This window comes from Aspergillus costaricaensis (genome assembly GCF_003184835.1).
Source record: "Aspergillus costaricaensis CBS 115574 unplaced genomic scaffold BO79scaffold_22, whole genome shotgun sequence".
Taxonomy (NCBI): domain Eukaryota; kingdom Fungi; phylum Ascomycota; class Eurotiomycetes; order Eurotiales; family Aspergillaceae; genus Aspergillus; species Aspergillus costaricensis.
In genome coordinates this window covers 86,845-107,405 of record NW_020291822.1, presented here as the reverse complement: position 1 = coordinate 107,405, position 20,561 = coordinate 86,845, and the positions used below count along the sequence as shown (strand labels likewise).

The following is a 20,561-nucleotide window of genomic DNA, read 5'->3' as shown; positions in this document are numbered from 1 at the left end:
GTACTGATATCGCAGGACTAGATATATATTTAGATCACCTTACGGAGTAGACTGGCGCATCGATACTAGCACTGCCAACTTGAATGCCATGTGCATGGATACACCTATCTTTACACACATTGTATGAATATGGAGTATTCCGTATTCCAGCTAGTTACCGATCTTGTACAGAGGAGCACTTGGGATTTCCCAAGCTCGAATCGAATCCGGTCCTTGGGACCCACCACTACCACTGCCACCGCCGCCTGGACTCCCGAACTACTGTCTAATACCCATACGAATTACATCTCCTTAACATAATCAAAACATCTGGGAGTAACCCTGCGCTAGCGCTCACAGATAATAAAACATGGTTACGCAGCGTGATAGAGAATTGTTCAGGGATGATATTCGCTCTCGAGGAACGAAGCTCAATGCTGCTGAGCGCGAGAAACTGCTAAGGCCATATCTGCCAGACCCGTCTGATCTTCCACGCAGACCAACTCAGCGGCGCAAGAAGGTTCCTCGAAAGACACCAATACGGACGTTTATCAAGTCGCAGCTGCATCTACTCACATACGCCGTTGTTCACATCATCTTTGGGATTTTTTCTCGTCTTATTTTGAGCTACCATGCTGTTGTGGATCGAATCTTCGCCATCGTCTATTACCATCACCGAACTCCAGAGTTAATACGAAAGGATGTGAAAGGCTTGAAGCGCTTACCCGAACATCTGAGCGTCATATTATCGCTACGCAAAGAAGACGATGCCCTAGCAATTTTGATGGATGAAGTGGCGGAACTTTCAGCCTGGAGCGTGAGTTCTGGGATACCTGTCCTAAGTGTCTACGAGAAGACCGGTAAGTGATGGCTTCAGACCCCTAAGACCTCTACGTATACGATAAGAAAGGGGAAAAAAAAAAAAAAAAAAAAAAAAAAAAGGAAAAGAAAAAAGATAAGGAGGCAAAGACGCCAAGAAAAAATAAAAAAACGGCATACCACGCCATCGGAACATTGAGGTGTGCAGTATCTTCAACATCAGATAATAGGTATCTGTCTGACCAGCCCTGCAATCCGCCGCCACTTTTTACCTGCAAGGCTCTGCAGAAAAAAAAAAAAAAAAAAAAAAAAAAAAAATGGAAGGCAAGGTTGGGGCTAACAACTTATGCATCTATATAGGTATCTTGAAGTCCTGCATCCCCGTCCTTCACCAAGCTATCACGAGCAAGTTGTCATCTTACTATGGGTCTCCGGCGCAGCAACCTACACTGCGGCTGTTTGCTCCTCACCACCCTATCTATAATACACAGCAAGATGTTCCGCCGTCTGACAGACACAACGCTAGTTCTCTCACAGTGCTTCTCCTGTCTGCGACTGATGGCAGGGAAACGTTTGTTGACTTGACCAAGACCCTGGCGGAGATGTCACAAACTGGTAAATTGTCCCCAGAGGACATTACTATGGAATTGGTCGATGCAGAGATCAGTGAGATCACCACTCAGCCAACCCAACCGACAGCACCTGTCAATCAAGGCAGCACAAGAATGGGCCTCAGCCGTAATGCCTCCCTAGTGAAGCCTGAGCCTGATCTTCTGCTTGTTTTTGGTCCGTTCTTGAAGTTGGATGGATACCCGCCTTGGCATATCCGCCTCACCGAAATGTACTGCACCGGCGGTAGGAATAGTGGGATAACGAATTCCGACGAGGCTGTTGAGTACCACGGGTTCCTCAGGGGCCTCTGGCACTACGCCGGCGCTCAGATGAGGTTTGGCCGTTGATGGCAATACCTTTCTCGTGACTGTCCAAAGTGACCCTTATTATTTACTGGAGTCTTATTCCATGATCTATTTCTTGAAAGAGAGTAAGCAGGCACTAGTCTCAGCATATCTATAAATGGATAATCGTATTATACGTCCCCGAGAATAAGATACGTGGGGTGCGAGAATCGATTAGACATGGCAATAACTGGTAATGCCCCAATGAGGTGCAGCGTTGGCTAGAGAACATACAACCAGTCTTTTGGTGTGCTTCGTCGCTGTACATCTGCCCCATCAACCATTGCCATTGTTTGTAAGTACCAGGAAGTATGGGGATGCCTCATGATATAAGTCATTATTACTTAGTCTGCTAAGTTGGGTATCAAAATTTCTATCTTCTATAATTACACATTAGTGGTTCGGACAGAGTGTCTTTCGAGAAAAACCTCAATGAGTCCGCCAGCGGATAACAGACCACTGTCTCACGTTATTCAAGCAGGGTCTGTTCCAAGGCCGCATGAAGCTCTCCTAGTCTAGATGAAGAGCTTGCCATTGGGATTGGAGGCCTTGTACACATTCAAGGCATCTTGTTACTTCTTTTCCCGATTCGGTGACACCTTCGACCGCACAGGCAGAGCAAACTTTTCGTGCCCGCTCTGTCTGCCATTCGTCGTCGTCCGGCCTTTCTTGACAGCCGCTTGTAGGGGTCCTGAGTAACCCACTGCAGTCTACAGAGTCACAATGCCGTAAACAAATGTAGCAGCTCCTCCCACCACAAAGATCACAGTCTGCATAGGCGTCAACATATTCTCGAGTGGTCGGTCTCCGGTGGCAGATATGACATGGGCGGAGACAGGACGCAGATGCGAATAGTGTTTGCGGTTGCTGATATGGGGTCGGGGGAATTGTTTTAGGAGACACGGGCGGAGAGCTGACTCCAGAAATGCAAGTGTCTTGCGACGAATCCGACTGTAGCATGTGAGAGATACCGTCTGTGAACGGTGGCTTATGGTAAGCAGGTGGCTGCTGGAAGACTCGTCGTTTCCTGTGGAGACATCGCTGGCGCGTGAAGACCCCTGCGCTGTCGCCTAAGCATGCTGTATTGTCTAAGCAGAATTGCGGGCTCGTATCATGAAGGGCCGATGAGGTAAGCCTTATTTATCAATGATATGAGTTAGCCACTTCCTCTGATTGCATTCAGCGATACAGGCCGCTTCATTGTTAAGATTACAAACCTGTTTGATAGAGCTGGAGTAATATCTTCCAGAGCTGTTTCTCTTTTTCGCTTTCTTATGTTTTGGGCCGTGATAGAGGCATTGCATTGAACGATTGGGAGGTGTGGCATGGGATCATAAACTGTCGTCGCTGTACAATATTCGGACTGAATTGTCGGCGGAGGAAGATAGAATGTCATGAAGCAAGAAAGGAAAGTGGCCACAACATTAAGAATAAAACCTCGATGAATGCAAGCTGTTATGATGCAGGAGAAGAAGAAGCCACCACAAGGTAAAGGGCGAGGGTGGCCTTCGATGAATGAAACAACAAGGACGCTTGATAGTTATCTCACTCAAATCAGGTGAAACATTCCATGTGGTTCTGAAAGATCCCGGTGCGTGGCAATTGTTGCTATTTTCCACCTGAATAAACAGCCTTGTAAGTAACAATGGATTGAAGCCAGTAAGGGTAGCCTAAAGCGGACTAGAAATTGCTGGCTACTAAATTATAATACTTAGTGCTTTGCAATTCCATTTATAGCAAGACTAATCTTATTCATGCGCCCCAATTGTACTTCAAAAAGTGCTGCACACTACCCTTCGGCTAGTATGACTATCCCCGACGTGGCCGACTGAGGAGGCTGTAACAAGAAAGCCTCATCATGCAACAATTATGTACTAGAAGGGAGTCCTTCTGCGCTATGCTTTTATGCCTAAGGAAGTAGCCGTGCGGTACAGATGGGAATATCTAACCAAGTGACAGACTACTACATAGCAATACTACTACGTCCATATGACATTGCGGAACGGCCAAATACTGATCACGAATCGTTCTTACATTCTCCTCACTAGAATATCTAACATTATTTTAGAGATACTGTATATAGCCGGTCTCGGTGGCGCAATTGGTAAGCGTGATCCCAGAGAATTTTCACCCCGATGAGTAGATTACTAACACCTAGAAAAGGTTAGCGCGTACGACTGTTAATCGTGAGGTTGAGAGTTCGATCCTCTCCCGGGACGTCTTTTTTTTTTCGACGATCTTTATGAACTCTATCTACATCCTGATGTCCCCTTCTACCCCATTGTATACAAACAAGTGCTCACTCGCATCGAAACTATGGCACTGAAAGTCTCTTTATTCTCCGCCTGAATTCAGTAGTGGATTCTCGTATTTTTTGACGAAAGTGGAAGCAAAAGCAACTATCTACTTTGTTTACTCTATATCAAGTTGCGTGTCTTCCAAAGCTGTGTCTAGGAGGGAACGAACGTCTGAGATATATGCACTGAAGCGTAGTTATGAGATAGAGCGTACTCCGTAAAATAGACCAATACACAGTCCAGTTGCCCAATGCTTAGGTTGTTACCCCTGCAGATCTTAGCCTGCCATATCATCCTGCATGAAATATCAATTTGCAAGTGTTGAATGAACATCGTTGTAATTCCAGGCCCCTCACGTACAAGTGAACCAATGAATCTATCAAATCGTTTGAATGTTCCTCCTTTCAAATAGCCGACATTTTCCAATGACCGACCCCTCCATAATGACCGAGAAACCAGCGTACTTAATTATCTGCGTAGGATGGCAAGGAGATGCCAAGGATATTTTCGGGCCCCTTTTAGATATCCGCTCGAATTTGTGACGCACTGTCTCCCCTGATTGCAGGTTACAGCTAAATACGAGGTCATGTAAAAATGATCATTTCGCCAAAGCTCCTTGATCGCCACCCAATTCACTTGATGGAGTAGATGACAGCAATTGGACCTTTACTCCCGGCCCCTGGCCCCCGATACGCAGATACACAAGTAGTCAAGTTTAAATTATATCGCAGGTCAGCTACATATCCTGGAGTCCATTAATGGGTCGAACTTGCCCGGTTTCGATCTAGTCCAAGTGCGGAGTTCCGTTATTGGATCTCTTGGCAACCCACCCTCCCTTATTCTCTTTCAACCGGTGGAAGGTGCTGATTCCCTTGAGCCTCGTTTCCTGAAGTCCTTACAGGGCCATGCCACTCGGAATCTACAGCTTGTATGAAAATTGGTCAGAGAACGGGTACGGCTACTGATTGGCATACCCTCGCTTTGACGATTGCCCGTGCTCTATTGCGACCGGAGGGGCCACATTACTACTACTTCCCATCATGGAAACCAGCATCTCTGAGCTGGTTGAGAGGTTAGGAAGTGACGAAGATGCGGTGCGCAAAATGGCAGTTTTTAAACTCCAAGGGAGTATTGGGGATCCCTCCTTTGCCGATAATTTCATCGCAGAAGGTGGACTCACTAGGTTACGCTACTTGACTCTGCATGCAAGTGGTAACACCTTGGCATATAGCCTCACAAGCTTCGCCAGAATACTAGAAGTTGACAAAGGCTGGGATCTAGTAGACCAAGACATGGTTGAAAGAGTAGGTAACATGAACAAGCTCTCCGTCTTTTTTAAAACATACTCCCGCAAACCACCTTATATAGTAACATACTGATATATCGTACCGTCTTTTCTTTCCAGGTTGTTGAACTCATAGTGACTCACCCATTGGTTAACATCCTAAGGGGTGCAATGTCTATATTAGTTTCCATAGTGTCACATCCTTACTCAGGTAATCACTTATCACAAGATGGAAACTTTGGCTTTCGTGCATTGAAGCCCGCAATTGCCATTTATCCGCAATTCCTGGAAATGCTTGTCAATAGACTTTCGTCTGCAGACCATGCCCTCTGCGCAAATGCACTTCAGTTGATTAATTCGCTCATGCGCGACTCTATCACGAATGAGGCAGATACGGAGTGGCCAAAGTTTATTCAAAAGCTGCAAGATCTCGGTGTGATCAGAGCAGTCTATTCCCTCATGCAAGGTACTGCACTGCAGGATCACGTGCACCCATTAATAGAATTTCAGTCTCTTACCAAAGTTCTTCTGAGGAAATGGAGAGAGATACCCTTGGATCTGGAGAGGCCAGAGCACAGGAGAGCCTTGAAAGGGATCTATGTGGCTAGCTCGCATGAGCGGAGCCAAGAAAAGGGCATCGAGAATGGTGATGAGATGAAACAGTCTAAGAAACACAGTTCTGAGAAGTGGAGGCGTCTTGGTTTCGAGACGGAGAGTCCTTCGATGCAGTTTGAGGATACCGGGTTCTTGGGCATGATGGATTTGGCAGACTATGTCAGAAATCATCAAGATGAGTTCCAAAAAATGCTCCTGGAGCAGTCCACGAAGCCTCCTCAGCAGCGATGTCCCATTGCCCGTGCCTCACTGTCAGTCACTTCGATCTTATACCAGCATTTTGAGGTGGACAAATCGGAAATGGATGATTCCAAGGGTTATCTTCTACTAGAGTCTCGCTCTAACCTTGACAAGTTGTTTGAGCCTCTGCTGTTGCATTGGACCAGATTGCATGTAGCAGGATTACATGCTTTCTTTCGTCTATGGAAGGCTACCGGAGCGGAAGTCGAAGATTACGGAAAGATCGTTGAGCTTGTCCGAATCCTGATCGAGTCTGTTGTTGGTGGAGCACCTCGGACAAAGGATGTGCAAGAAGTGGAAGAAGAGTTGACCAATTTCGAGTATGGTCGGCTCCGCGAATTGCAAATGGAGTTGTTGGGGCTCACGTATGAAGATGCCTGGGGCCAACACCTGCAGCAGATGCGCGAAGAATTGTATCACGAAGCACTTCAATTTGTTAAAGAACAGAGAATCCGCTGTCTGTTGCACGGCGCATGGTTCCTCAACGAGGGCTCTGATAGCTCAGACGTGGGAACCGAGCAACGCTCATGGAAATATGCTCAACTTTCGCACAACAGGAGGTTCTTACACTTTGGTGATTTCAATTCCATTCTTGAGAGGTGTCCAGAGCTCGATACTTTACCCCAGAAGAGTAAGTTTGCTTCGTTGATGTCGATGCGTGGTCTCTTCTATTCTGGATTCAAAGACTGACTGCGCTTTACTACTTCAGTCGACCTCTCATCGGTATCTTCAGTGGTCTCTAATGTCTCTGCTTCATCCAACGATCAGTCAGCGGAGCCTGCAAAGGACATGTCTCATGCTGTATCTTATACTAAGATTACCGTGCACGGCTACTCGCAGCCTGTACACGGGACTGGGGACATCCAGAAAAGTAATGGCCATCGCCGAACCTCGAGCAGATCAGTGCAAGGTGAATCTGCGCTGTTGAGTTTCTGTCCACAATCAACCAGTGTCGCATCTGAATGGCTTGATGGTTTGCTTATGCTTCTCAACCAGCAGCCTATAACTGCAGAGACAAACAAGCTTATAAGTTTGGTCAGCGATTACGGGCTCAAGATCCGTTTGTTGAATGTTCGCTTTGATGATGTGGCCTTCGCGGGTGAAGCGCCCCAAGTTCCCACGCGAGATGGCCTTGATGACAATTACTACTATGACGTCTTTGGTGGCTCATAATACCGAGCTCCTTTTCGACACTGACACTGTTATTCAAAAACAAATATTTGCGAGACATCTCCATCCATGTGGAGGGTGTTTTGAGTGACGATAATGTGGATGTACAGGGGCTACCGAATCGGTTGGAATATTTATTAGTACTCTTCGGCGAAATCAGCTGCTAGAACACTGCATCTTATATACTCGAACTAATATGCTCTGTAGATAGGGAATATGTGGTATTTTTTTTTCTTTCTCTTTTCCCTCTGTCCATGAGCCTTTTCCCATCGTCCATTTCGATTGTCTCGTGTAATCCTCGGCTTAATCTCTAATACCTGCAAATGAGTTACTTCAAGAACAGCGACATGTAAGCTCCGCTTAAAAATTCCGCCGGGCTCAATGTGATCATGAGCGGGGGAAGTCATACAATGATACAGTGCATTGGTCATCTAGTTTGGGTTAATAGTTATCTCTAATCTGTGGCGCTAAATAAGCACATGCCAAACTACAAAGGGACACAGACGCGTCCGCGTCCAGACACTGGCCCACCAAGTCATACCAGATAAAGGCTAATGCGGCGGGCGAGAGGCTCGTGCGCGCAGAAAGTGCAGTACCTAAGCTCTGTGTAGGCGGTAACGAGTAGCAGGAGTTCGATTCCGCATTGCAACATTCCACCTATATCATACAGCTTCCTTTTTATACTTCTATGTCAGCCTCTAGCTCGACATATCAATGTCAAAAGTGGATCTTGCTCAGTGACTCATCTGCTTTCTCGCATCCATCATATCAAATGGTCATGAATTGCTTGTCCCATCGCGAAAAGTCAGCGGAATTAGCTAGACTGTCATTCGATCGGGAGGCCCAGGATTCAGATTAAAGTGTTGCTTACCTGCCCTTCTCGATTGTACGGAGCACCACAGCCAGTTCTAAGTCTCTTCATTGGCTCCGGACTATTTACCTTGCAGACCGCGAATAAGCAAGAAAAATGAAACGCAAGCATTCGTTGGATGCTACAAAGACGAATAATTCCCTACATAGCTTCTATGGCCCCGCAAACCCCAAACAGCAATTGCCTGCGCGAGAAACTGGCGATAGGCAAGATCTAGAATCTACAGATGGGAAAGAAAGCAGCAACGAAATAATTGAAGATGATTATGATTCGTTTGATGAGATATTCACGCGCCACATCACCTTCGATACTGATACTCTGGCGGGCGGTTGGACAACTCCCTCGGACCAAAATGATTCAACTAAAACTTCCAAACCTAGACAACGATCTGCTGGGATGGCCAATCGGTTTCTCATTTCCACCGAGCAGCCTAAATCCAGACCACGTTCTTTACAACCCGCTCATAGAACCTTGCCATGGGCGCAGCAGTTTGCTCCATCCAGTATAGAAGAATTGGCGGTTCACCACAAGAAAGTTTTTGATGTGAAAAGCTGGTTAATCAATACATTTGCCAGAGGGGAGCGACAGGTAAGCTACCAGCCTTTCTCTCCCCTCACTTTGTTTCTTGTCCTTTCCATTCGTGCATTTTTCCATATCAGTTGAAGGAAGAATTGTCTAGCACTATGCTTCGCTACATTGATTCCTTTCTGACAGAAGACAAGCTACTTGTCCTTCGAGGTCCTGCAGGAAGCGGTAAGACGGCTACAGTTTCATTACTATCAGCTGTGTTGAAATACGACATTCTCGAATGGAAAAACCCATCTTCATCAGAGTCTGCCACCAAAGCACATGTATCAATTGCTTCCCGTTTTGATGACTTCCTGGAGCGTGGGAACGAATTTAAAGGACTCGACCTAGATGAGGTGACTAGCTCTCCCGGACCTGGAGATAAGGGCAATAGTGCGGATGCTTCGCGACAGCGCATAATTCTCATAGAGGAGTTTCCAACGCTTACAGGTTCTGCGTCTGGCCTAACACCGTTCAGACTAGCTCTTCTGCGGTATCTTGACAGAACATCAAAACAGAACATTGATTCTGAAGCTGATGTGCAACGAAACTCCCCGATTGTCTTGATCGTGTCAGAGACACTTCTTAACTCACGATCTTTCCCTTCAGATAGCCTAACAGTCCATCGGTTGCTAGGACCAGTACTCTACAATCACCCAAAAACGAGCATCCTTGATTTTAATAGCATAGCCCCGACTTTTATGTACAAGGCTTTGCATCTCGTGCTAGAAAAGGAGGCTCGGCTTTCCAAACGTGAGAGATTTCCGGGCCCTGCCATACTCCATAATATCTCTACTATCGGGGACATTCGAAGTGCAATCTCGTCCTTGGAATTTCTTTGCATGAATTCTGGAGGGTTCAAGAAGTTCCCACCCCCCAAACCTAGGAATTCTAAAGGATCTAGCATACCTCTTACGGCCTTTGAAAGGGAGACATTGGATTTAGTTACACAGAGAGAAGCGAGTCTTGGGCTATTTCACGCCATTGGCAAGGTTGTGTATAACAAACGTGTCGATGCCGGTTCAACTGAAGGCGCCCAAGTTGTGTTGCCCCCAGACTACTTAAGCCACCATAAGCGGCCACAATTATCCCAAGTGTGTGTCAACGAACTTGTGGATGAAGCCGGAACCGATAATCAAACCTTTATTTGCGCTCTTCACGAGAATTATGTTCCGTCATGCAATGGTTTATCATTTACAGACTACCTAGATGGATGCATAGGTGCATTATCCGACAGCGATATGCTGTCTTTCGACACAAGGGGACGAAGCAGGCTCGGGTTGGCTGGTGTCAGTAGATACAACTCCGGGTCAGACTCATTGCGCCAGGAAGACCTCAGTTATCAGGTTGCTACTCGAGGTATACTGTTTGCCCTTCCAAGCCCTGTGAAGAGATCTGCATGGCCCAATAACGGCTCGAACCATACAAGAAGCGCATATAAAATGCTTTTCCCGGCTTCGTTGCGATTGCTTCGAGATATGGAAGAGATACAAGATCTCATAGATGTATGGTCTACTAAACTATTGGACCCATCATACTCGAGCTCCAAACCTGAGGAGGCCACTAGCATAGGTGACAGCCGCAGTAAACCAACTGTAGCTGTTACCATGATGTCACGCAGTGATCTCATTCTTCACCATCTGCCTTATCTGGCTCTAATAGCTGGCGACATGGAGCAATCCCAAGGACTCCATAAGCTTGTCAAACTCAGCGGGACTGAGAGTCAAAGTGATGCTAATGACTATGATTTGCTTGACAACACTTTTGAATTACCTGCAGTCACATCTACGGCTCAATGGAAGGGCCCTCCTACAGGAAGCCCGTCCCAAATCAGTCGTCGATACCACAGCAATGCTTTTGGGCCCCGGCTGCCGCCGTCTTTGGAAGAGGAGAGGCTGTTTTTGGCAGATGATGATATTGTAGATGACTACTGATATTATCATATTTTGATTTGGACATAGACTTCCAACATATTCTTTCGCAACAATGAAATTCTAACGACCCAATAGCCTAAGCGTATCAAGCCAGATGCAATGTAGGCGACTGATTTGCTGGGGTGCTTGCTCCCATGAGAGAAGAAACAGGAAGGGAACGTCCTGTAGATCATGGCAGATGGTTATTGCTTGCTTGATTGATTGACTGCTAGTGGCGGATAGCAGCATGCCTGGCCGCCGGGGCTGCTAGTAGGTCGCCAGCATCTAATGTTTAGCGGTCATTTTCTCCGGAATATGCACGCTATACCACATACAGTAAGTAATACCTACTGTTAGGTAACCAACCCAAGAACACGTATAACATAATCACGTCTCGACCAGAGCCCAAGTCTCACGTCACTCTCATTCCAATTCTGCCTTATCCTTGTCTCATTCTGGACCTCAATTCGTTCTCTTGTCTGCTACAGAACACGGCCAGCAAATGTCCGCTCGAAAGGATACGGTTTATGACCGTAACCCCGTTTCGACACAGACAGAGAGTAAACCGGGTGCTGACTACAAGCTTGAAACTACTTTAACTTCAGGTAATGGGATAAACAATGTGGATGCTGAAAGGGTCCCGAAGCAGGCAAAAAGGAATAATGAGGTTATGGGCCCTACAGATACCGCTTCTGGGCACTTAACAAGTGTAATAAGTGCTACCACTCATACTGTACTGCCTCAATGGACAAATATAATTTTGATGTTCTCCTTGATCTTTGGTGGCTGTTGCGCCAATGTGAGTATGTGCCCAGGTATGGCTACGTTCCGCTACTGACGCCAGATGGTTAGGTTTTTGCACTCGAAGCAATCATCAAGTAAGTGCCTCCGCAATTCATAGGGGTTTGAACGAAACTGACTTCTATACAGAGACCAGCCAAGCTCTGGTATTTAGTTTCCATCAACCAACCATTTCTATCCCAGGTTTCTCTAACGTCTTCGCTCAAGGTCCTCTGATAACGTTTGCTCAATTCCTTCTAACTGCAGTCCTAACGGTTCCTGGCTTTCTCTCTGTGTCAGCGGGACCTCATTCACTATATCTTAGTCCGCGTGCCATTCCACTAAGATCATGGCTAGTCTACACAGCGTTTTTCGTTACAGTCAATCTTCTCAACAACTGGGCCTTTGCCTATAGGATCTCAGTTCCGTTGCACATTATTCTAAGATCTGGGGGCCCAGTAGCGTCTATGATCATCGGCTACTTGTTCAATGCTAAGAGATATTCACGAGGGCAAATACTCGCGGTTCTAATGCTTACTTTGGGTGTTGTCACTGCTGCTTTAGCAGATGCCAAGGCTAAAGGCCAGTCTATGAATGTTGAAAGCACTTCTGCAACCACGACATTGGTTGGGTTCACCATCCTTGCTCTAGCGATGATACTCTCGGCTTTCCAGGGGATATATGCGGACAGGCTCTACGCAAAGTACGGCCGAGACCACTGGAAAGAAGCTCTGTTCTACTCTCACACCCTATCACTACCGCTATTTTTACCCGCTTATGCACAACTTGTGAGCCAGTGGCGGATGCTTTTCTCGACATATCCCCCAACTTCTGGGCCTGAGATTTTGGGCATGACCGGAATGGGTCCTCCGAGCCATGCATCATCGGCCGGTCTTGAAGGCATCAGTTTCTCGGAAGAGTCGTGCGAGGGATGGCGTTTTGCGTCAGTACCCGGTGGTATATCAGGGCAGATTCCGATTCTGAAGGATATTTTCCAAATGCACTCAATATTCACGTGTGTCCCGACACGTGTAATCTACCTTCTGATTAATGCGCTGACGCAGTACTTGTGCATACGAGGAGTCCATCGCCTCTCCGCAAAGTCATCTTCTTTAACTGTCACCGTTGTTCTCAATGTTCGGAAGCTTGTTTCTCTTCTCCTTTCCATCTATCTGTTTGGAAATGCCCTTTCACCAGGTGTGCTCATGGGCGCATTGTTTGTTTTCATAGGCGGCGCCTTATATGGCATTGAAGGTGCACGCCCCAAGGTGAAAACTGCTAAAAACGATTAAAACAGTCATGTTTCGCTAGGATTATTTTTTCACGGCATTATTACGGCCAGGAAGGTCTTCCAGTCATAAAGATAGAAATGTGCATATATATATACATCTGAGTATATTGTGTATGATGGTGCATGTGCCTCGAGAATTGGCTTGGGCTTTATAAACATATGTATACATTGGAATGCATATTACCGCGTAGACCTGACATCTATTAGCTTCGACGCATCGATGGCCATTAATAGACAACACCTAGTTTCTTTTGACTGACTACTCGTCACCACTGCTTCTCTATTGTTCCGCATGATGTAACTGTGGATTACCGCAGGTGATGATAATATGTCAGACTATAAATACAAAAATGTGCGACATCATCCGGACCCCGGGATTTCAGAAGGCCAGAAGCTGGATATTGTCTTGGCTGATAGCGCAAGCTGATGGTCCCCAGTCTGCTCTTTCATCGATAATGTTACAGGACTTCTCCGACAATCTTCGCTGCCTCCTTGTAGGTATCCAGCAATCTCTCGCACTTCTCCCTCTCCGCCTTGATGCCATCATCCTCGTAAAGAAGCTCTGCAAATAAATCTTCCTTATAAAGTTCGCTCACGAGTCTATTTTGCACAACATCCTTGCTGTGGTTGACAAGGAGATGCATGATAGCCTTTGGAACTTGATCTGCGATGGTCTCTCTGACGATGTTGAAGTAAGAAGATATGAGTCGACTAATCAGCTCAGTCTCTAACAGTTCACGGTCGGAGAGGACAGCTTCGGGGTCGTCCTTCGGCTACAATGATGATCAGCATATGTCTTTCGTGTAACAAAGGGTACGATAAACTTACGGCAGCTCCGACATCACCGGTAAATTCCATAGGAGGTGGGAACTCATCAGTTGACATGATAGGGGAACGTATATCAGTCCGGCGAGTGCTGTGACTAATGCTTGCTTCATTGACATTGGTATATGGACGGCTCTGTCCCGACAGCTGAGGCAATGAGCTGGTAGGTTGCGCGCCGTCCTTACCGAAGAAGTAGTTAAGGAACGAATCACGAGTGGTATTGGCTGTCCCAAAAGCAGTTTGATACTGTGCATGGGCTCCATTCAAGGTTGCGGTCACGCCACCTTCTTGTCCTTTGCCAAAGTGAGGGGACATGCTTCTGGTATTTCTCGGAGGTTGACTCCTGATGGGAATATTTTGCGTCTTAGGATCTGCATGCTGTTCGTCCTCATCCTCAGGGGATGCTGGCGTGTTCCCATTCACCGCTCCGAGTTCTTTCAATCGTCTCTTCTCGCGCTTTTTCCGGTCATCCGCTAGCGCTGCCCGTCTCTCCTGTTCTTGCCTGTTCTGCATGACAGACGACATAGCCGCTGCTGCACCGAGGAAGTTAGGATGGTTTGTATTGATATATGCCCTCTGGATGGAAATGAGCGATTCAACATAAGCTGAGCACGGTCCCAAGCGCTCACGAAGAAGGTCAGACACCACCTCTATCAGTTTCGCTTGAAGCCGTGGAAAACGAAGCAATTCCTGCGAGCCGCACGTATGACAAATCTTTATGAGTTCCTCATAGACCAATTCAACACACCTCTGGCTAGGAGCTTCTAGCATTTTTATTTGAGGTTTGACAAGCAGGTCAAAAGCGAGCTCCGGAACAAATAGGCTCGGACGTGGACCAGTCGAGTTCCGAATAGCAGTTCTAATATCAGTAACAGTTAAGTTGTGGGTAGGATCGATTGTTTCGAGAGAATTGCCGAAAACGGAGTTGAAGATATAATATATCCTCGCCCCTCCACAGAGTTCCTTGGTTGATATCTCGGAGGACGTTCCATCGATGGAAGATATGAAAGACGAGGCGAAGCGCGTCATAAGCTGTAGAATAAGGGATCCACGATGTTCCTTTCCGCTGAACTGTTTATTGCCGTAGCTTGCAAGTTCTTGCTGAGTTTGACCCATGAGAGTGTTAAGACGCGCTTTGATGTCGGGCAGCCGATCCCGGATATGGGACATTAAGGTGGTATTCAGGGTTTTCGCAAGAAACTGCGTACCGCAACGGTTCGCCATATTCCTATAGGCTGGGTGATGTCGGAAGAAATCGACTTCGGCGTGCAATGCGTCAGACAGTGATTTCCCAGATTGAATGTCTTGTTGTGATCGATTAACAACTCCAATAAATCCGAGCTTCAAAGGATAGACGCGCCCAGAGAGAATGTCCATGGCGTTCGTGCCATGATCCATGAGGTCCAGTTTCGTCAAAACTCCAATTGTCCTTCGACCCATGGCGTCCACTTGACGAGCAAGCTTCAAAGCTTCGGAATTCACAAGGTCAACATTAGCAGGCGAAACAGCTAAGATGATACTGTTCGGCTTCGCTATGTATTCAAGTATTAGAGCCCGTGTTTGCTTTTCAATGTCGGACGGTTGGTCCCCGATAGGCACTTTCGTCAACCCCGGCAAGTCAACCATGGTAAGATTGAGTACGTGCGGTGAAAATATCTTGAGGTTGATGGGCTGTCTATTAATTCCTTTGTTGCTTCCAGCTATCCTTGCGGTCTCCGCTTCAATCTCTTGCTTAACCAAGGCGAAGTCATCGAATTTGCGGCCAGGGAGATGGTGAAATTCTGCCCACTCATACTGTCCCGCCACACTTGCTGCTGTATGGGGTATATGAACCTCATCGCTTTCGGGCTTGTCGTGCCGTTCGCTGGGAATATTTATGAGTTGGAGGATCAACGGGCGCCTCGTGACTATACCGCTTCCTCGTGGTAAGAAGTCTCTGCCAACAATGTTCTCAAGTACGGACGATTTGCCAGATGACTGAGAGCCCACAACAACCTGCACAGATTATTAGCACCATAGCATGGGCGGACCCTTGCCGGGTAAATATTGCAGGAACTTACAATCTGCGGCAAGTCAAGGGAGTCATTTCCGATCGTATTAAAGACAAGATCTTGAAGCTTGTTCACAGTCACAAGCAGGTCTTCGCTAAGAGCTGTCATCGTTGTAAAAGTGCCCAGTGATACAGGCCCCAATGTCTTTATCAAACGTGGATAGTCTTCTTGTCAATACTGGGGAAAATAATAACTGAGAAGTACAGTTTCAGGTTAGGTGCTGTATGCTCACAATATCTCTGCCAACTTTCAAAAAAAAAGGGGCTAACCTTTCTTTCAATGCTTCAAATATCGAAGAAGAAATAACGAAGTATGCAACCCGGGCAGCGCCCTTTATCCTTTTCTGTAGCACCCTCAGTGGTTCAAACCGCCGGATTTCATGTGCAGTAGAGTTAGACCAGGATGTCATGTGATTATTACTAATGAGCAGCGGCACCGCATTCTACCTTCTGATTCGTTCGTTTTGTCAGCGGTCCATCGGCTTTATGGCCTTCTATTCAGAGTCACGGTACTGCTATGCACCCATGTTGTTTTGAACTTCAGCCACTTCCTTCTTCGGTGAAGTCTTGCGTATACCAACAACACCCTTCTTCTCGATCTAGAAATATTTGACCCCGCTGACCAAACAGTAAAAGGCTCGAAACTATACACTATGAATTGATAACAAGTGCATACTAAGTACATTTACAAAGCACCAAAGGCAGGAAACAAGCCCCTCCCCCAAACAACAACCTGCCAAGGAGAGTTGCACCTTCGCAGACATACTTCTGTTATTTTCCCCTCGCCAGTTGATTTCTTCATGCTCGGCCACGTTCGGGTGTCGCACTCAGCGAGTCTGCAGCAGACAAGGATTGCACGGCATTTATTTCGCAAGTTGCACATAGTTGGCTGGGAAGAGCCCCTTTCTACCAAGGTACTCACCAAACCACCAATCATCATCGGGGAATTCCTGGAGGGCATAGGCAATGGCCCAGATGATTAGCTATCAATGATTGGAGGCTTCCCCATATGCTGGGAAGAGGGGAAAAGGGGGCATCGAGATTTATAGGCTCGAATAATCACGACTTACAATGTTAGTTATTTCAGCGCCCTCAGGAAAGCTGAGTTCGTTATCTTCAGCGGCTTCATAGTCATACAGAGCCGTCGCAGTAGACTCATTGATTGGCACGGGAGCCGGAGCCGGAGCCGGAGCCGGAGATTCAGTGACTTTCGTGACAGGTACTGGAGAATCCGATTCAACCGTATCTTCGTGACGTCCTGAAGCCGCCTGGGTCTGTTCCTCATCTGCAACTACCTCCACATAATTGCTGGGGAAAAGACCTCTATCTCCCTGGGCGTTCGACCCTAACCACCAGTCCTGATCAACCATCTCGATATTAGTAACGTACTCGCCTTCCTTCAGTTCGATCTCATTATCTTCTGCTTTCTCGTAATCATACTGTACGAGAGCTTTGATCCCGTCTTCTTGCATTTCATCACCAACAGTAGCTTGGGCCGTCGCCCGTCCAATGTCGTGCACATCATCCTCCAGCTCCTCTTCTTTGGGCACTGCGTCTTGTAGACTTCCAATGGGTATCACAGGTGGCGAGCGTTGCTCCTCGTGAACATCAGTAGGTCCTTTACCCACGGGTAGGGCAACGCGTATTGGGGAAGTTTCGCGCTCCGGACTAGGTGGGGTCGGAGATCGAGGCTGTTGCGGCGGGGTGGGAAGCTCTTGACGAGTTACAGACTCTTGAGGAGCTTCCAAGTCCTGCGAATCGACCCGCAGGCCAGGTAAAGGAATGGAATGGCTGCTATTCTTGGCATTTTCTCGTACCAGAGGAGAATCTGGCGCAGGGCCTTGAGAAAATTGATCCCTGATAGCACTGACACTTGGTTGGGGAGTTTGGGTATCAATTTGGGTCGACTCAGTAGGAGCAGAATCTGACGCCTGGTACGGCTGGGGAACGTCACTATCGAAGGACTTGCCGGTGTTTGTGGTCTGAACCGGGGCCCAAGTTTTGCCGCTATAGGAACTCTTCCATTCCCCCCTTTCACTTTCCTGGTTGATGGCAGTGGTGCCATTCGACGGTAGCGGGGCCGATACATTCTCTTGTCCACGCTCTTTAGCTTTCCTTTCTGCCCAGAGTTGTGCCGGCGTCTTTCCACCCTCATCGGCAAATGTACGGCTTGCACTGCCAATCTGTGCGGTAGAAGAGCCCGCCTTTGTAGAAGGGACAACAGGCAGAGGCGGTTTTGTACCCACGAACGCTGAATTAATACCGAACTTGTTCGCCACTTTCGGCTTCGGTAAGCTGCTCAGACGCTCCGAACTGCTGGATGGCGCTGCATTAGTCAATTCGTGAGAGCCGCGCTCGTTGTCAGCTGTAGAAACGTTTGGCTTCTGTACTTTGGACCGAATTGCAGCGATGTCGACTTTTCCGACGGGCTCATATGCACCCCGCACAGGCTCTGGCTTATCATCACTAAAGTTGCCTGCTTCGCGGGCCTGTTTCCGGATTGTGGCAATATCTACCTTCCCAACAGGTTGGTAACCGCCTTTGACAATATCGCCACGATCCTCAGAACGCTGCGCTTCATTCACGGCCGTGGCATCTCTTGTCTCTGACCTCAGTTTCTGGATATCAACCTTCGTCGGCTTATAGGCAGGTTGGACCTTTTCAAGTTCGGTCCTAGTAACAGGTGGCGCATCAGGGCCCCAGCCATCATTGTCATCATGGCTCCGGACTACCCGCTGTGGGCCCGATCCCCCTGCTCTCAGATCAATGCCAGCAGTTCGGCTAGGGGTGAAAACAGGCTTCGTCGATATCGGCGGCTTGGGTGTCAAGGATGGTTGTTGGGCTGCACCTGGGGTGTACTTTGCGCCGGATGAGTCGCCAACTTTCTGTATGATTCCTTCGGCGGTTAGGTCTCCCTCCGAGCGAGCAGTTATCTGTACATGGTATCCCTGGTAGATCTTTGAGTCAGATAAGAAGTAGGAATGGGGCAAGTGTGAACTAACGTGCAAAAACTTCGAAACGGCAGACAAATGACTGGTAAAATATCCTTTTGTCCGTTCAGGGACACCTTCGCCGCACCAGGCAATGAGAACATTCTTGGGAAGACCCGTGTTCGGATCTACAACCTTGACATAAGCGAACTGTATTTTCCCTTCTGAAAATTCATCGATAAGATCCGCCAATTCCCCGGCTTGTGGAATATAGTCAGTTAAAGTTTCATTTAGTTAGTGGGAGAGACTTACCTCCGGTATCTTGAACCTTCAAGACACTTTCTTTGTTAGAACTCTCTTTCTGGAATGCATTGACGAGTGGTGTAGAGACAGAGAAGATCGCCCATTGTCCATAAGTAGGAGATTTTGTGTCAGAACCCGCAAAAGAAGAGTTCACGACATTCTGATAGCTCTTTGATATCGAAGGTCCATTTGCCGATAAGTTCAGGGTCGCCATGTCTACCAGCTGGTTCACCACAAAAGCTTCAAATGTCTGTGTAATAACCTAACACAATTGTTCCCTGTCAGATGTGGCAAAAGGAAACAAGTGACGCTCCAAATCTGTATGACACGAGCGAGATTGAATTGTATACCTTTATCAACTAAAAATGATCGTATGTATGGAAGAACACCGGGTGATAGTTTGGTAAATAGGAGTAGTTGTGTCTGCCTAGGGGTCATGTTTAGACTAGCGGGATACGTCACACTCTACGGAGTATGGGGGGGCACCGGAATCCGGAACAACAGTTGGGCGAGGCGGTGCACTCCCCTTTACAGTATCAGTACAAATAAGGTACCCAGGCACCTTGAACACCGAAGACTCGGGTAACTTGCCCATTGTAACTACCTACTGTAGATCTGGCTAGAAATCGGGCCCGACGGATGCCCAGGTGGGCATAACAGGGCAACCCGATGTTTCTGGCTGCAGACGATGTCCATTATGGATATACTACTATAAAGAATCGAGGCGAAGGCGGCAGAGGGGAAATATGTCTATATAAATACATAACGAGCGTGCCAGGCTTCAGTTGAGATACCACTGAAATACTCCGCACTTCGTACTTTGTAAAGTAAAACGCAGTTAAGGCCTACCATCCAACCACCCTGAGCCACAAAATAAACTTCACAAATTAATTTCAACAAAGTCCTGACTGGAGCGTTACCTTCAAGACTGGGCCTCTGGTCTAGCTTTAGCACTCCACAAATGCTTCTTGATGTTCTAATCACACAAGTGCCCTTCACTAGGCGGCTTGAGGTTGTTGCTATACAGTTAGGCCCGGTTTGTTCGAATTACTGGGGCGCTGGCTTCCCTTTACTGCGGCCTTTTGGCAGGCACGAATAAGCCATGCATGCCAATCTACAGTACTGTGTATCAGAATCTACATTCACATTTAACTTAGTAACTATAAAACCATAACAGTAACGTAACCGGACAACGAAGCGGCGCGACAATGAGCCGGCGCAGTAATCCTCACCACTTCGAACCTCTATACAATATAACACGCAATATATTCAACCTTACTTAATTCAGTTAATATTAAAGCTATTTAAATACATAGAGAATTTTTCTTGAGATAAGAGACTAGTACTTACCTGCAAGATCTTTAATTATAGCTAATTTATTATTAAAAAGATATATACTATAATATTTAATATTAAGATAAATACTCTAAAAGATTATTTGAATAGTATCAAACCTTGTACAGAAATAAAAATAAATTTAAAAAAATTATTTAATAATAATAAATTAATTTTAAAATATAGAATTTTTAAATTAGATTCACAAGACTATCTGTTTATTATTATTAAAATATAATATTTTATAGAGATTCTTCTAGTATTAAAATTAAAGTTAAAAAATATTTTTATTAATAAATATTAAATTAATTAATTCATTCAATATTATCAGATTA

General features: G+C 46.6%; 7 protein-coding genes and 1 non-coding gene across 8 annotated transcripts; 5 read left to right on the top strand and 3 right to left on the bottom strand.

Moving 5' to 3' along the window:
• Positions 1–280: 280 nt before the first annotated feature.
• BO79DRAFT_175964 (ditrans,polycis-polyprenyl diphosphate synthase) lies at positions 281–1,895 on the top strand. The gene is made up of 2 exons (XM_025679823.1): positions 281–839; positions 1,159–1,895. Exons 1-2 carry the CDS (start codon positions 350–352, stop codon positions 1,755–1,757), a joined length of 1,089 nt encoding a protein of 362 aa, XP_025537898.1. The 5' UTR covers positions 281–349; the 3' UTR covers positions 1,758–1,895.
• Positions 1,896–2,264: 369 nt separating this feature from the next.
• BO79DRAFT_238690 (uncharacterized protein) lies at positions 2,265–3,253 on the bottom strand (the record flags this gene model as incomplete). The annotated part of the gene is made up of 2 exons (XM_025684835.1): positions 2,972–3,253; positions 2,265–2,889 (listed from the first exon to the last, which is right to left on the bottom strand). The coding sequence occupies exons 1-2, from the start codon at positions 3,148–3,150 to the stop codon at positions 2,265–2,267; spliced, it is 804 nt and encodes a 267-aa protein (XP_025537897.1). The 5' UTR covers positions 3,151–3,253.
• A 587-nt stretch (positions 3,254–3,840) lies between these two features.
• On the top strand, positions 3,841–3,973 carry BO79DRAFT_t171. Its single transcript has one exon. It is a non-coding gene; the product is annotated as a tRNA-OTHER (tRNA).
• A 944-nt stretch (positions 3,974–4,917) lies between these two features.
• On the top strand, positions 4,918–7,577 carry BO79DRAFT_197696 (ELMO/CED-12 family protein). The gene is made up of 3 exons (XM_025681288.1): positions 4,918–5,355; positions 5,457–6,822; positions 6,901–7,577. The coding sequence occupies exons 1-3, from the start codon at positions 5,092–5,094 to the stop codon at positions 7,362–7,364; spliced, it is 2,094 nt and encodes a 697-aa protein (XP_025537896.1). The 5' UTR covers positions 4,918–5,091; the 3' UTR covers positions 7,365–7,577.
• A 502-nt stretch (positions 7,578–8,079) lies between these two features.
• Positions 8,080–10,733, top strand: BO79DRAFT_197693 (putative cell cycle checkpoint protein Rad17; the record flags this gene model as incomplete). Its single annotated transcript, XM_025681287.1, has 2 exons — positions 8,080–8,820; positions 8,955–10,733. The coding sequence occupies exons 1-2, from the start codon at positions 8,329–8,331 to the stop codon at positions 10,731–10,733; spliced, it is 2,271 nt and encodes a 756-aa protein (XP_025537895.1). The 5' UTR covers positions 8,080–8,328.
• Positions 10,734–11,144: 411 nt separating this feature from the next.
• BO79DRAFT_197691 (putative UPD-GlcNAc transporter (Mnn2-2)) lies at positions 11,145–12,801 on the top strand. Its single transcript, XM_025681286.1, has 4 exons — positions 11,145–11,511; positions 11,565–11,590; positions 11,643–11,659; positions 11,721–12,801. Exons 1-4 carry the CDS (start codon positions 11,215–11,217, stop codon positions 12,782–12,784), a joined length of 1,404 nt encoding a protein of 467 aa, XP_025537894.1. The 5' UTR covers positions 11,145–11,214; the 3' UTR covers positions 12,785–12,801.
• A 198-nt stretch (positions 12,802–12,999) lies between these two features.
• Positions 13,000–16,003, bottom strand: BO79DRAFT_197688 (dynamin-related GTPase DNM1). Its single transcript, XM_025681285.1, has 4 exons — positions 15,931–16,003; positions 15,669–15,858; positions 13,612–15,603; positions 13,000–13,556 (listed from the first exon to the last, which is right to left on the bottom strand). The coding sequence occupies exons 2-4, from the start codon at positions 15,765–15,767 to the stop codon at positions 13,242–13,244; spliced, it is 2,406 nt and encodes an 801-aa protein (XP_025537893.1). The 5' UTR covers positions 15,768–15,858; positions 15,931–16,003; the 3' UTR covers positions 13,000–13,241.
• A 258-nt stretch (positions 16,004–16,261) lies between these two features.
• BO79DRAFT_209875 (putative actin binding protein) lies at positions 16,262–19,313 on the bottom strand. Its single transcript, XM_025682692.1, has 5 exons — positions 19,242–19,313; positions 18,901–19,153; positions 18,661–18,848; positions 16,729–18,606; positions 16,262–16,608 (listed from the first exon to the last, which is right to left on the bottom strand). The coding sequence occupies exons 2-5, from the start codon at positions 19,103–19,105 to the stop codon at positions 16,522–16,524; spliced, it is 2,358 nt and encodes a 785-aa protein (XP_025537892.1). The 5' UTR covers positions 19,106–19,153; positions 19,242–19,313; the 3' UTR covers positions 16,262–16,521.
• Between the last annotated feature and the right edge of the window lie 1,248 nt (positions 19,314–20,561).